At 47.9% G+C, this 13,037-nt stretch overlaps 1 protein-coding gene across 1 annotated transcript in view; it reads left to right on the top strand.

The window, feature by feature from the left end:
• Positions 1 to 12,779, top strand: part of MARCHF4 (membrane associated ring-CH-type finger 4) — a 109,171-nt gene extending 96,392 nt beyond the window's left edge. Inside the window, exon 5 of the mRNA XM_059052794.2 lies at positions 12,279 to 12,779. Coding sequence (XP_058908777.1) covers positions 12,279 to 12,646 — 368 coding nt within the window. The 3' untranslated portion in view covers positions 12,647 to 12,779. The remainder of the gene's footprint in view (positions 1 to 12,278) is intronic.
• Positions 12,780 to 13,037: the final 258 nt, after the last annotated feature.

Genomic DNA, 13,037 nt, shown 5'->3' with positions numbered 1-13,037 from the left:
TGCCAACACCAGCTCCGCAGATATTCTCTGCCATGAAGCTAAGAGGACGCAGAGTCTGGGACATGGTCAGCTTGCTGCTTGTGAAGCTACATCAGCCCCATCCATGGCTGTGTCCACCTGGTTGGCCTCCAGGTCGATCAGTGAAAGCAATGACTTTCAGACAATGGCCTTTGGTTCTTACCAAATGATTTTGCCTGCAATGGTTGCCAGGAAGGTCTGGATTCTCTGTTTGATGCAGCATGGGTCCAGGGTTGTGGACAATGTCTCTGGACTTGATCATATCAGAGGGTTGTATAGTCTGAGTTATGGGCTGCCTCTACAGATGAAGCATCTCTTGGCTTCAGTCCTAACTCCCTAGACCAATCTATGCCACTGTGAAAGCCAGATGTAAGTTGCTGTAGACAGAACAAACCACCAAACCCCTGCAACAGAGAGGAACTGAGAAAGGGGCCAACAACCCTAAAAGATAAGCAGAGTAAGTATTATCCATATTTAACAGGTGAGAATAGGTTTAAAGCAGTTGGGTTCCAGGTCACATAACTAAGCAGATGGCAGAGCCGAGGACTGGACCACGAACTTCTGGCTCCAATTCCTGGGCACTTTTTACTGCCTATTTCATCTCTGATTGTGCTGTGAAATTGCAGATGCAGGCCTTGGATGAGGAGGCAGGTTGAGGGGAAATTGGTCCAGTAATACCTTGAACCATAGAGTAATGGCTGGTAACAATAAGAAATGCAGTGAGCCCCAGCTGCTCCTGTCCCGTACTCAGGGTTTTGGAGGTTAGCCGTTGTCGTACCTCCCTTTGAATCAGTGCTGTTCTGACACCAACTGAGAGGGAGGCTTGAGAAGTTGAGACGAAATTTGGGTGGTTTGTCTCCCTGTAACATTCTGGTGAAAGGTACTTGGGATGTGCGTAGCTAAATGTACTGGTTAGCATGAAATTAGGGAATCCATTCCTTCACTCAGAAATATTTATTGAAAGGGCACCTGCTCTCAAGGATCTTACACTTCACTGGGGAGGCAGACAAGGTAATTACTGATGGCAATAATAAGAGCTGGGACACAGAGATGAGTGAGCACAGGCAACGACTGAATCAGAGTGGGCTTGGGAGGGTCAGATCCATTCATTCAGTAGCATTTGTTGGATGTCTTGTTTTGTTCCTGAAACTAGGGAATATTAACACAGAGATGAATGAGACACAGTCCCTGCCCTCAGGGAGCTCACAGTCTACAAATAAATCACAACATCGCAGGAGTTTTACAAGATATAGAGGAAGGCAGAACAGAGCAGAGAGCAATTAACTCTCTCTTGGAGGTGTCCAAGAAGGGTTTCTAAAGGAAGGAACCCTCTCCTCGAGCTAGTTTTAAAAGATATGTCAAAATTTATCCAGAAGAGTGGAGAAGAACTTTCCAGGCAGAACATGTGTAGAGACACAGAGACATGCGACAACAAGGTGTGCTTAGGAAACTTTGGACAGATTTACATGGCTCGGTGCAAAGAGCCAGGGTGGAGAGGTGGGTCGTGGGGGTGGGGAGGTTGGCAAGAACCAGATCTCACGGGTCACGAATCATGTGCTAAGCAGCTCAGACTACCCTGCTGGTGATGGGGAGGCATTGATAAGATTTTATACAGAGAAGAATTATGATCAGATGCGTGTTTTAAAGAGACAGCTCTGGTAGCTGTGGGGAGGATGGATCAGAGCTGGACAGACTAGACATTGGGAGAAGCCAGCTGGAAACATGCTTGTAATAGTCTGAGCAAGAAGGAAATAGAGGCAAAACAGTGGCAATGGGGAAGAAGTGTATGGGGTGACCTTGAGAAGCACATAGGATGTGGACTTGATAGGACTGTCTGAACTCCTTCAGGCAAGTGGGAGCCCCGGGGCTCTGGCTTGAGTGGGGACCAGGCGCCATTGCTGAGTGTGAGATGGGGTGGTCAATGGATGAAACAAATGGGAACCAAAGTATATGTCTTCAGCAAAGGCAGCAGAAAAAAAAAAAGGATCATCCGAAACCTAAAATCCAGGCAGAGAGGCAAGAGGCAGTTGCTAAGTCAAGAGTCTGCAGTAGAAGAGATGCAAGACACATGGAGGACATGATCTGCAAAGAGGAGAATGCAAGGCCAGGAAGGTGTCTCTTTGCTGGGATAGAAAGAGGGAAAGGCTTTCTTTTAGTGCACAGGTGGTCCCCTCCTGTGACATAGAGGAAGATGTAGAGGGCATTGAACCATTTCTGACTAGGGCTGGTAACTGATGTGAAGGGGGACAGGTAAGGAAAGTAGGCAGTTGAAGACAGATTTGGAAGGCAACAATTAGAGGTGTTTGAAGCTGTGGATTTTGAATAGATAACTTAGGAGGAATGTTCAGAGAGTAGATGACTAAGGACAGAGACCTGGGCAACATTAAACACTTAAGGGATGGAAGGAGACAGAAGATGAGAAAACAGCAGGAGGGACCGAGCCACAAAACCCAGAGAGCTGGGTCTCCGAAGTGGCAGGAGCGGTGCTACATAATGGCCTGGGACTGCATATCGCTCAGTTTCTTACTAACCTTTTGACCTTAAGTGATTTGCATAACCTCTCTCTGCCTTTGTTTTCCCATCTGTGAAATGGGCTAATAATACTGTCTTCAGAGGTTTGTTGAGAGGATTGAATAAGATGGCACATGTAAAGGAGCAGGCACTTATACGTATCAGTGACCAGGGTAGGAGGTACTTGGTCAGGGTAGATTTCCCTCGAGGTAGACACTCAATAAAGGTATGCCAAGAAAACAGTTAAAACCTGAATCCAGCCACAGCCTGGAGAGCCTGACCCGGAGTCCTCCCATAATTGAGAATCTGCTGTTATTCGGAGCAGTGCCTCTTCTGGAAGGTTTTGGCTCCCTCACCCGCATCCCCTCAATGAGAAGATCTGATTACATCGAACGTCCTCTTTCCACCTGCCTACTCTTCCTTCCGTCATCTCTAATGACGCTGTCTTCCCCGGCAGAGAAGTTGACAGAGCCACCCAGGAAACAAATGGGACATTCTCTGCTCCAGTGGGTCAAGTTATTAGGATTTAACAAGAGCAAATTAATTAAGGTCTCTGGCACCAAAAACATTTTTTTTCACTCCACAGACCCAAGAGATTGGCCACCAAGAAGTCAACTCTGCAAAAATGAGGACCTCCTCCTCATCATGTTTGTTTTCCACTTGTGAGTGAAATGGGGTCAGGGTAAGGAAAGTGAGCAAGATTCTGAAACTGCTCCAAATCTTTAAAACAGTGGCTAGGGTAATTGATGAAATTATAAAAAAGTTTTTAGTAAAACGTCCTCTGTGTGCAGTATACTGAGTGACTTTCCTATGATTTAGAGGGACCTGGTACCTGCCCTCTGAGAGAAAGGCATTCAAATCCCAGTTTACAGCAAGTGGCCAGGGGGTGGGGGCAGCAGGGCTGTGAAAACGTTGTTTTTCAAACTTCATTTTAATTCACATTAACAAAAAACACATAAATGCCGCAAGGATTCCTTCCCTGCCTCCCTCCCTCTGGGGAGAAATGACCTCACCTGTCAAACCTCTTAATTCCCTGATTAGGAAACTGAAAATATGGAGGAGGCAGCCTGGTGCAGCAGAAGAGACAAGGAAGCAGAAGACCTAGATCTGATGAGCAGATAAGCTACCAGCTTCCTCTGTGACCTGGGGCAAGTTACTGCCTCTCTCTACAAATCAGCTGACTTACCTATAAACTGAGAGGGTTGAACCTGATAACATACAAGGTCCTTTCAGGTCTGACATGCCAGGATTTTTGAATTACTTCCATTGTGAGAGGTCATGCCTGTCGGAGGTCGGCAGTTGTGACTGCGGGGGGTGGGGTGGGTGGGTGGGGCGTTGCCAATAATCCTGGGCCAGGCCGAACAACCCATAAGCATCAGCCACAAAAATGGGCCAGACGATGCTCAGTCCATGTTCCGTCACCTGCATGTGGCTTATCCAACTTTCTGGATTAACTGTTAACTCATATCCCCCCACCCCCTTCCTTAAGCACCTCCCCTCCATCCCCCTACCCCCGCTTCCTGCGCATGGTCACCTTCTCTACACCTGAGCTGCTGGATGCTCGGAGGATGAAGATGACCGATTTAGAAGTAGACACGCCAAGCACTCACTGTCTCCCTCCAAGGGGACCCCTTGGGAGGCAGTTCAGTTATTCCGGTTATGCTGACAAGGCTCAAATATTTTAGGAACAGCTCTTAGGAACTGCCTTCAGCGCCTGCAGCGCATTTTGGGGCAGATTCAGAAGTGGCAAGTCTGTCCATTGATGGTGGGTTTGTGGCTAGAAATAGCCGCAATCTGGTAAATAAAGTGGATGCTCAAGCCAGCTAATATATTTCGGGGACCACGTGAAATGTGCCACTGAGCCACAACTGCTTTTTTTAAAAATTATTAAACAATTCATAGAACTCTTACATTTTTTTTTTTGAAGATGTTGGGGGTAGGAGTTAATTAATTAATTTATTTATTTTTGCTGTGTTGGGTCTTCGTTTCTGTGCGAGGGCTTTCTCTAGTTGTGGCAAGGGGGGGGCCACTCTTCATCGCGGCGCGGGGGCCTCTCACTATCGCGGCCTCTCTTGTTGCGGAGCACAGGCTCCGGACGCGCAGGCTCAGTAGTTGTGGCTCATGGGCCTAGCTGCTCCGCGGCATGTAGGATCCTCCCAGACCAGGGCTTGAACCCGTGTCCCCTGCATTAGCAGGCAGATTCCCAACCACCGCACCACCAGGGAAGCCCCACAACTGCTTTTCTCTGTGGACCCTCATCTAGCACTGAAGGTATTTTAGTTAGAGTAACTCCAGTAGATAGGAAAAAAGTAAGCCCCCAAATTCAGTGTTTTAACCCAACAGAAGTGCCTGTCAATGGGAGGTTCTCCTCCACACAGTGATTCAGGGACCAAAGACCCTTGCATCCTGTGGCTCCACAGTTCCTTAGGCTTTTGAATCTTATATCTCCATCTAATAGAAAATACAAGAGAGCATGGGTAAGGTGCGCGCGCGCACACGAGCACACACCACACACACGCACACATAGATGTTTCCCCTCAGGCCCCATTTCTTAAATCTTGGCTTGACTCATGTTCACATTCAGTGCCAGTCACCTAGCTCCACCTGAGTGCAGAGAGAGGGCTCTCTGAGCTCAGTTTCCTGTTCTGTAAGGTGGAGATAATATCACCTCCTTTATTGGGTTTGTGAGATAAGTTGACCATATTTGCAAAGCCCTTTTAGTGATAGGACATAGTAAGCATTCAGTAAATATAGACTCTCATCACCAACACCATCATCACCATCACCATGATCTTCACCATCACCACCCAGCGTGGCTGAGAAACGCAGTTCTGTTAGTATCTGTCCAGATAGTCAGAACGCTAAGCCTCATAAAAAACCCACAGGAAAAAAAAAATCTACAATATCTTAGGGCAGAGCTTCAGAAACACACTTCCAGGAACGGACCTCTCAATTACACCAATGCAAGGATATTGGGACATGTGTAGAATCAGCTGGTTTCCAGAGCTCCTTTCAGGTCTAGCATGTTATTCATCTATAAACAATGACTGAGGATTGGGAAGGACACTTAGGAGACAGAAGAACAGGTGTGTGTCGCTGGGAACGGGGTTGGCAATGAAAGAGGAGGAGGAGGAGATATGAGTGGGCTTTTTCTGTCCTGTAATTTCCCCCAAACAATCAATATCATGTGGCATTGAGTGTAAATGTGTGCCCAGCACAGTGCAAGCATCAACATGCAGGATTCATTACCTCATTTAATCTCATAACTACCCTATAAGCAAGGGGATAGCAGCCCCCACTTTCTGATGAGGAAACTGAGGCTCGGAAAGAGGAATTAACTTACCTCAAGCCACAAGGCTAGTGGTAGGTACTCGGAATGTTCAATACATGTTCATCAGTGAGTTGACCCGAAATTGTGGGACCCAAAAGTCTTTGGGTCTAGGAGAGGAAGTATCCATTTCTTCAGCTGCCTGAGCTTTTCATGTCTGTCACATCTGGAAATAGAGTATTTTTTTAAATTACCTATAGCTCTTTGATCAAAATTCGGAGCCTTCCGTGAGGCAGTAGGTCCGGATAAGGACCATATTGTAAGCAGTGCTGCTCAAGTGTGGTCCCTACGTCAGCACCACCTGAGGGCTTCTTAGAAATGCAAATTCTTAGTCCTCATCCCAGACCCACTGAATCAGATTGTCTGGGGGTGGTGCCCAGGAATCTGTGTTTTCATATACTCCCCGGTTTGAGAAACACTGTTGTAGAGTTAGTTGTCTGCAACTTTATGCCACTTAAACTATATACTAGTAGGAGAAGAGGTGAGGGTGAGAAGCAGGGTTTGGTGTCCCTGAGGGGACCAGAGCTCTTCTCTGCATACTTCTCAGTATGTTCTTGCTATGGACACAGCAAGAACCAAAGGCCAAAATTCAGCAGTGGAGGATTGGTATGCCACGCCAGGGAGAACTCCCTGACAGCACTGTGGTGAGTTAGGGTCAGGGGGGCTGTGCAGGCAGGACAGCCTACTCACAATGGCCACCTTCCCTCCCACCCTCATGGGCCGAGCAAAGGGCCATTTCAGCTGGAGGCTCGGGGAGAGATACGATGACAAATGAAGGGTTCCGACATCCTATGGAGCCTACGGGAAGAGGGCCCCTGAAAGATGGAGAGACGTGAGAAAGAGGAAGGCAGCAGTTCTTCTAGAACTGTATCAGTGAATACAGCTCAGGGTTGGGCACCTTGTTAGGTGGGTACTAGATAAATTAAATAGAAAACCCCAGAAAGGGACTCAATCAAAATGTGTTGAATTTCTGATATTGCCATGCATTCTAATTTTCTATTTTGTTTTTCTACTACTTCTCCGCCTCCATTCACCAATAGCCTTCTTTCCTCCTATTCTAACTTTAGTCTCTCTTTCTCTCTATCCATTTTCCCATTCATCTTCTTTCTCTCCCATCTCTTCAACTTTGCCCACTTGACCTGTCCCTATCAAATGAGTCCCACCCATCTTCCCTCATTAAAAAAAGATCCTGCTGCTCAAGGAATCTATAAGTAATCTGTAGAGCAGGAAGCAGAGAGAGGGCTAGGGAGTAGATGCAAATGAGGTAGTTTGTGCTTTTCCAACTTTTGCCAAACATGCATTATCTATAAAAAACAGGTGCACCTTCCTTCCCTTCAGCCATCTATCCATTAAAATGGTTTAATTATTTCCTGAACACTAGACGGATAATTAGGAGGTAGCATTCAAACCAAACATTTAAGCCACCCTCTTCAATCAGGGTAAAATTGTCTGATTAAGAAGCTAATTAAGAATCAAGTGTAGTGACTCTTATTGGAAAGAGTGAGCTTGGGGCTTCGAAAAGTCCTGATCCCCGCCCCCCGCCGCCCCCGCAAAGGCCCCTATGTCCTCCATCATCACCAAGGCTTCTTTAAGCTCCCAACACCGTATTAGCTGCCCAAGCCTCAACCATATCTGATCCCTGTCCTCGAGGGGCTTACAATCTAGGGGAAGGAGCATAACAGTGTTCAAACAAGGCTTGTGAGATAAATGAACAAGTGAGCACTGCAGTGCCGAGGGTGCGTAGGCATGTATTCAAAAGGTGGAAGGAAGCGATGAGAGTTGGCACCTTGGGAGAGGGTGAGAAAGTGGGCAGAGACGAAGTCTCCTTGTCCAGAACCAGGCAGGAGATCAAGGGGTCCACAGGTGGTCCGAAGGAGATTTATGAACCCGCTAACATCATAAGGACAGTTCATGTGTCTGGGTTTTTTTTCCAGGAATATGGTCCTTAGCTTTCATCAGATCCTCAAAGGGGCACATGATCCAAAGGGCTAGGAACAACTGGGCTCCAGGGAGACTGTCTCTCCTTCAGTGAACCCTCGAAGACCTGTTGTACAAAGTACAATTTTAGGAGCTGTTGGAGTCCTGGAGGAAAGAGTAGCAGTGCAGGCTATCTCGTCTCCTAGAATCACAGCGTGTTGGAGGTTGAAAAGGCTTTGAGATGTTCCCATCCAGTCTCTCTGCTTGACGTGGAGTTGGCTGCAGTGACTCATTGCTGTTTGCTCCTATGAATCAGCTCTTCCTCGCAGGGGACAGACCAGCCGCCCCTAGATTTACAGCACTGCAAGAGAATCCCACAGTACCTCATCCCCAGTCATCTCCCTCCCCGTCAGTCCAGCCTCCCAAACCATCTTCTCCATAGGGACAACCATCCCTTTCCTATTTTTCTCATCCTTTTACTGGCCCTTTCTTCCCAGCCCTTCCACATGCCCTCTGGACCTCATGGTCCACCGTTGGCAACCTCTCCTCCGAGTGTTCCTTTCCTCATCCTTTAATTGAACTAAAGCTGTCTCCTGAGGACATTGTTTCTTGCATGGCTGTCTTAAGTGGTGGCTGCTTTGTCTCCAGTACACTGTATCCTGGGGGCCTGGAGGTGGGGGGAGTCCTCCTTGCTCCCCATTATCATCTCCAAACTGCCTCTCTTCCTTTATCTTTCAGAAGCCCCAGCTCCGTTGAAGTGAATGTCATCGTACATCACCAGCCCTTTTCCCTTCTTGATGCTGCTGGCTGCTGACTGCCTATTCACTCCTCACATCCACTGTGCACCTGGCTCACACACTCCTTCCCACCATACCTGTCTCAGCATCTCTGTAGATCAGTGGTCCTTGGAAGCGGTGTTACCATCCCCTAGGGGGCATTTTGCAAATGTATGAGGTTTTTGGTTTGTTTTCTAAAGTGGTTGTGCCCCAGCATGTATATTGAAATTTATATTATCGTGTTATAAAATGACTTCCCCTTTGTTTTTCTTTACATAATCTGTTAGGGCATTATATTAATTAAAAAAAGAAACCATAGTAGCTTGGATTATTTTGTACGTTTCATTTCAGAACAGAAAAGGGGATATTAAAATATATTTGTTATAATTTGTTATCAAAAGGGGGCATCTGGCCTGCTAGAACTGAGGATGGCTGATGCAGATAATCTATCCAACTCCCTGCCTTCCTCCTTATTCCAAAGAACTTTCCCTCCAGCCCACCTCAGCCCCATTCAAGTGGTCACTCCCTGGTGCTCATCATTACTCTGAACCACATCCCTTCAAAATCTAGATTTAAACACCCCACTCTCTGATCATCACCCCCTATCCTTGTAGTTCACTGACTCTAGCAATTCTCCAAATTCATAGAAACCTCTTGGCATTGACCCTATCACTTTCCACTTTTCCATTTTCACTATTCCTTATCCCTTTGTGTTCTTACTTCCCTCCTTCCCGGTCTAGACTCCATGGGCCAACGTGATATCCACTCCCTTTGCAAACATCCATAATTCTCATGTCCCACTCTCTCTCCTGCCATACTTACCTGGAAAGACAGTCTATGCTAATTAAAACCACCCAACCACTGACTAGACCCACTTTAAATTGTGGCCACACATCTCAAATAGGTGCTCAACACTGTCAGATAATTCTACCACCTCTCCCTTGTAAATTCATTCTCTCACTCTGCAAGATAATTATTTTCCACCTTCTCTTCTCCCCACAAATCTTCAACACTTCCTCCCTTATCCCTTCCCACCTTAGCTGATGACTTCATGGAAGAAAAAGAGGCACTTGGATGAGAGCTACCTGATTTTCCCACTACTGCATCTTTCCTCCTACCTCCTCTGTGCCCACCAAGCTAATTTCATCCTCATCCTCATTTCACTTGAGCTGACCTCTCAACAGCATCTCAAGGAGTTATCACACTCTCTTTCATGAAACATGTCCTTCTCTAGACTTCTGGGTCTCCACACTTGCTAGTCTGGCTTCTACACCATTTATTGCTCCTTCAGAAACTCCTTTCCCGGCTCTGCCTCCACCAAACCTCCATATTACCAGAAGCTTCAGGGCTCTGTCATGGGCCCTCTTCTTTTGTCTGTCTACCTCTTCTCCCAGGAGATCTGGGCCATTCCAAAGGCTTCAGATTCCACCTCTACACTGATGACCTCCACCACCAGGCAAGACCTCTCCCTAAGCTTCAGACTCATACGTCCAACTGCCTACTTAGCCCTTCTATTGAGATTCCTATCAGGTGTCTTAAATTTATCATAACCAAAATATAACTATTAATGAATGTAGTAGACTGAATAATGGTCCCCCAAGACACCCAGGTCCTAATCCTTGTTCATGTTACCTTATACGGCAGAGGGGACTTTGCAGATGTGACTAATCTAAGAATCTTGTAACAGGTAGAGTTTCGTGGATTATTCAGGTGGACCCAATGTAATCAAAGTGTTCTCATAAGAGAAAGACAGAGGCAGATTCAGTGACAGGAGAAGAGGAGGAGATGTGACATCAGAAGAAAAGGGCAGAATGATACAAGGAAGTGGCAAGGAACACAGGCAACCCCTAAAAGCTGAAAAAAGGCAAGGAAATAGATCCTCCTCTCAAAGCCACCAGAAAGAAAACCAGCCCTGCTGACACTTTCACTTTAGCCCAGTGACACTGATTTTTAGACTTCTGGTCTTCAGAACGGCAGGAGAATACATCTGCGTGGTTTCAAGCCACCGAATGTGTGGTGATCTGTTACAGCAACAATCAGAAACTAATACAGTGGCTGCCACCACCACACAGATCCACACCCCTGACCCTCATGCCTACCACACCTCAGTCAATGACACCAATACTCATCTAACTGCTGAGGCCAGAAGCTTCAGAGTTCTTCAGAGTTTTCTCTTGACTCATCTCACCTGCTAGCTAGTCTGTCAGCTCTGCCCCCAGCATACATCCTGACTCCAGTGGCCTCTCACTTCCTCCACTGCTACACCTTAGTCTAAGCGGCCATCATTGCCGAGTTGCATCCCTACATCACTTCCTCGGTCTTGGGCATCTACTCTTGTCCCTCTTCAGTCTATTGTTTCACAGGAGCCAGGATGGCCTTTCTGAAGGGTATATCAGACCACATCATCCTCCTATTACAGCCCTTCAATGGCTTCCCCTTATACTCAAGATAGAATATAAATCCTGTGCCATGGCCTATAAGGCCTTACCATAGACTGGCCTCTGACCCCCATCTCCCTGCACTGTCCACTCATTCACTCATTACCCGCGCCCTGGCCACACTGACCTCCTTTCTGAGCCGGGTGCCTTCCATTCCCACTTCCTGGCCTCTGTGCCTACGGTTCTTACCACTAACGTGCTCTCTCTCCAGACTTTGCATGGATCCCTCCTTCTCATCATTTAAGTCTCAACTCAAGGGAATTCCCTGGTGGTCCAGTGGTTAGGACTCGGCGCTTTCATGGCTGTGGCCCAGGTTCAATCCCTGGACGGGGGACTAAGATCCCACAAGCTGTGTGGCCCGGCCAGAGAAAAAAAGAAAAAGAAAGAAAACGAAAAAAAAAAAAAAAGAAATTAAGTCTCAACTCAGATATCACCTCCCTCACAAGCCCTTACTACCATCTTCATCAAACAGGACTCTCAGTGTCTGCAGGCAGTGGCTATTTCCCTCGGTTTTATCTTCCTCATAGCATATGTCCGTTCCTGAAATAGTCTTATTGGTTTGCTTCCGTGTCTGTCGTGTGTCTCTCCACTAGAATGCCAGGTCTCTGAGGGCAGGGCTCTGCCTGTCCTGCTCACTGCGCTATCCCTAGTGCTTAGCACATAGTAGGCACACAATTAATATTTAGTTTCCTGGTTGTCTGACATAGCTCGTTTCTGACTCTACACTGCCCCTGGCCAATAGAACCATGCCAAAGTTCTCTCTGCCAGAAATGTGTGTATATTAGTAGCACTGGGCTTTTGGTTAAATAGCCAAGAGGTAATCGGTGGAATTTTGGACATTCATCAGGTAAGGAATGACCATAAGATTTCTTTTATGGTACCTTTGAGGGCACAGGATTCAGTCAACATCTGCTAAGTGCCAGGTGCCACAGATACATAAAGATACATGTATTACGCCTTAATGGACCATGAACTTGGATTTTGTCAGGCCAAGGAGTAAGAGGGGTAGAGCACAGGCAGGCCAAAGCACTGCATGCAGGTGCCCGACTATTTCATGCCCTCGGTGTGGTGGCTTCCACATACTTCCAAAGACTCGTTGAGCCTAGAAATGTAAGGATGGCTGCCATGTGGCCCAGAGCTGAAAGGTTTGAAAAGAACAAATCAAAGCCATATAAATCCGGCTTACCCAATGCCTATACTCACTTATAAACAGAGGGAGACTGGTTTCTCCCAGCAGTGAGCTGCTATCTCTTACTCGCCTTTTGTTTTTCTCTTCTCCCTGCTGCCCAGGCCTCATCATCCATGAGGGACCCTCCGTGTACCGCATCTTTAAACGGTGGCAGGCTGTCAACCAGCAGTGGAAAGTGCTGAACTATGACAAGACGAAAGACCTGGAGGATCAAAAGGCAGGAGGCAGGACCAACGCCCGGACGTCCTCGTCCACCCAGGCCAACGCGCCCCCCTCCAGAGAGGAGGCTGCGGGCACCCCTGCCCCCGAGGAAGGCCCTGCCCGGGGGGCCGGCCACCCCGCAGGCCCCCTGTCCGATCACCACTGTGCTTACACCATCCTGCACATCTTGAGTCACTTGAGACCTCATGAACAGCGGACGCCCCCAGGGGGCAGCCGAGAGCTGGTCATGAGGGTCACGACGGTGTGAGAGGAGAGACCTGGGAGGGGGCTGTGACCACACACGCACGCACAAGAGCGAGGAGAGGAGGGGCCGGGGAGGGCGCCCCGGACGCCATCTGGGGAGCAGGTGTGGGGAGGCATGGAGGCACCCCAGGGGCCAGAGGGCAGAAGGGTGGGTGGGTGGGGGCTTGAGGGGCCCGGGGGCAGGACTGGAGCTGGAGGGAGGCTGGTGCTGTGAGCGGTTTCGTGATTTCCAGCCGGTCAATGCCATTCTCCAACAAGCACGAGGAAAACCAATACAAACTCAGCAACGAAGTGCAATACATACTGAGCCTAACAAAACACAACAGCAGAGGCACCCAGATGTGCCCCCCTGTGCAAAACACCTGGGAGAAGTGGCGGCTGGGGAGGGCGAAGCT

Source organism: Kogia breviceps, chromosome 2, assembly GCF_026419965.1.
Source record: "Kogia breviceps isolate mKogBre1 chromosome 2, mKogBre1 haplotype 1, whole genome shotgun sequence".
In the NCBI taxonomy this organism is placed as follows: Eukaryota; Metazoa; Chordata; class Mammalia; order Artiodactyla; family Physeteridae; genus Kogia; species Kogia breviceps.
Note: the sequence above shows the minus strand (reverse complement) of the source record. Positions and strands in the feature narration are given on the sequence as shown.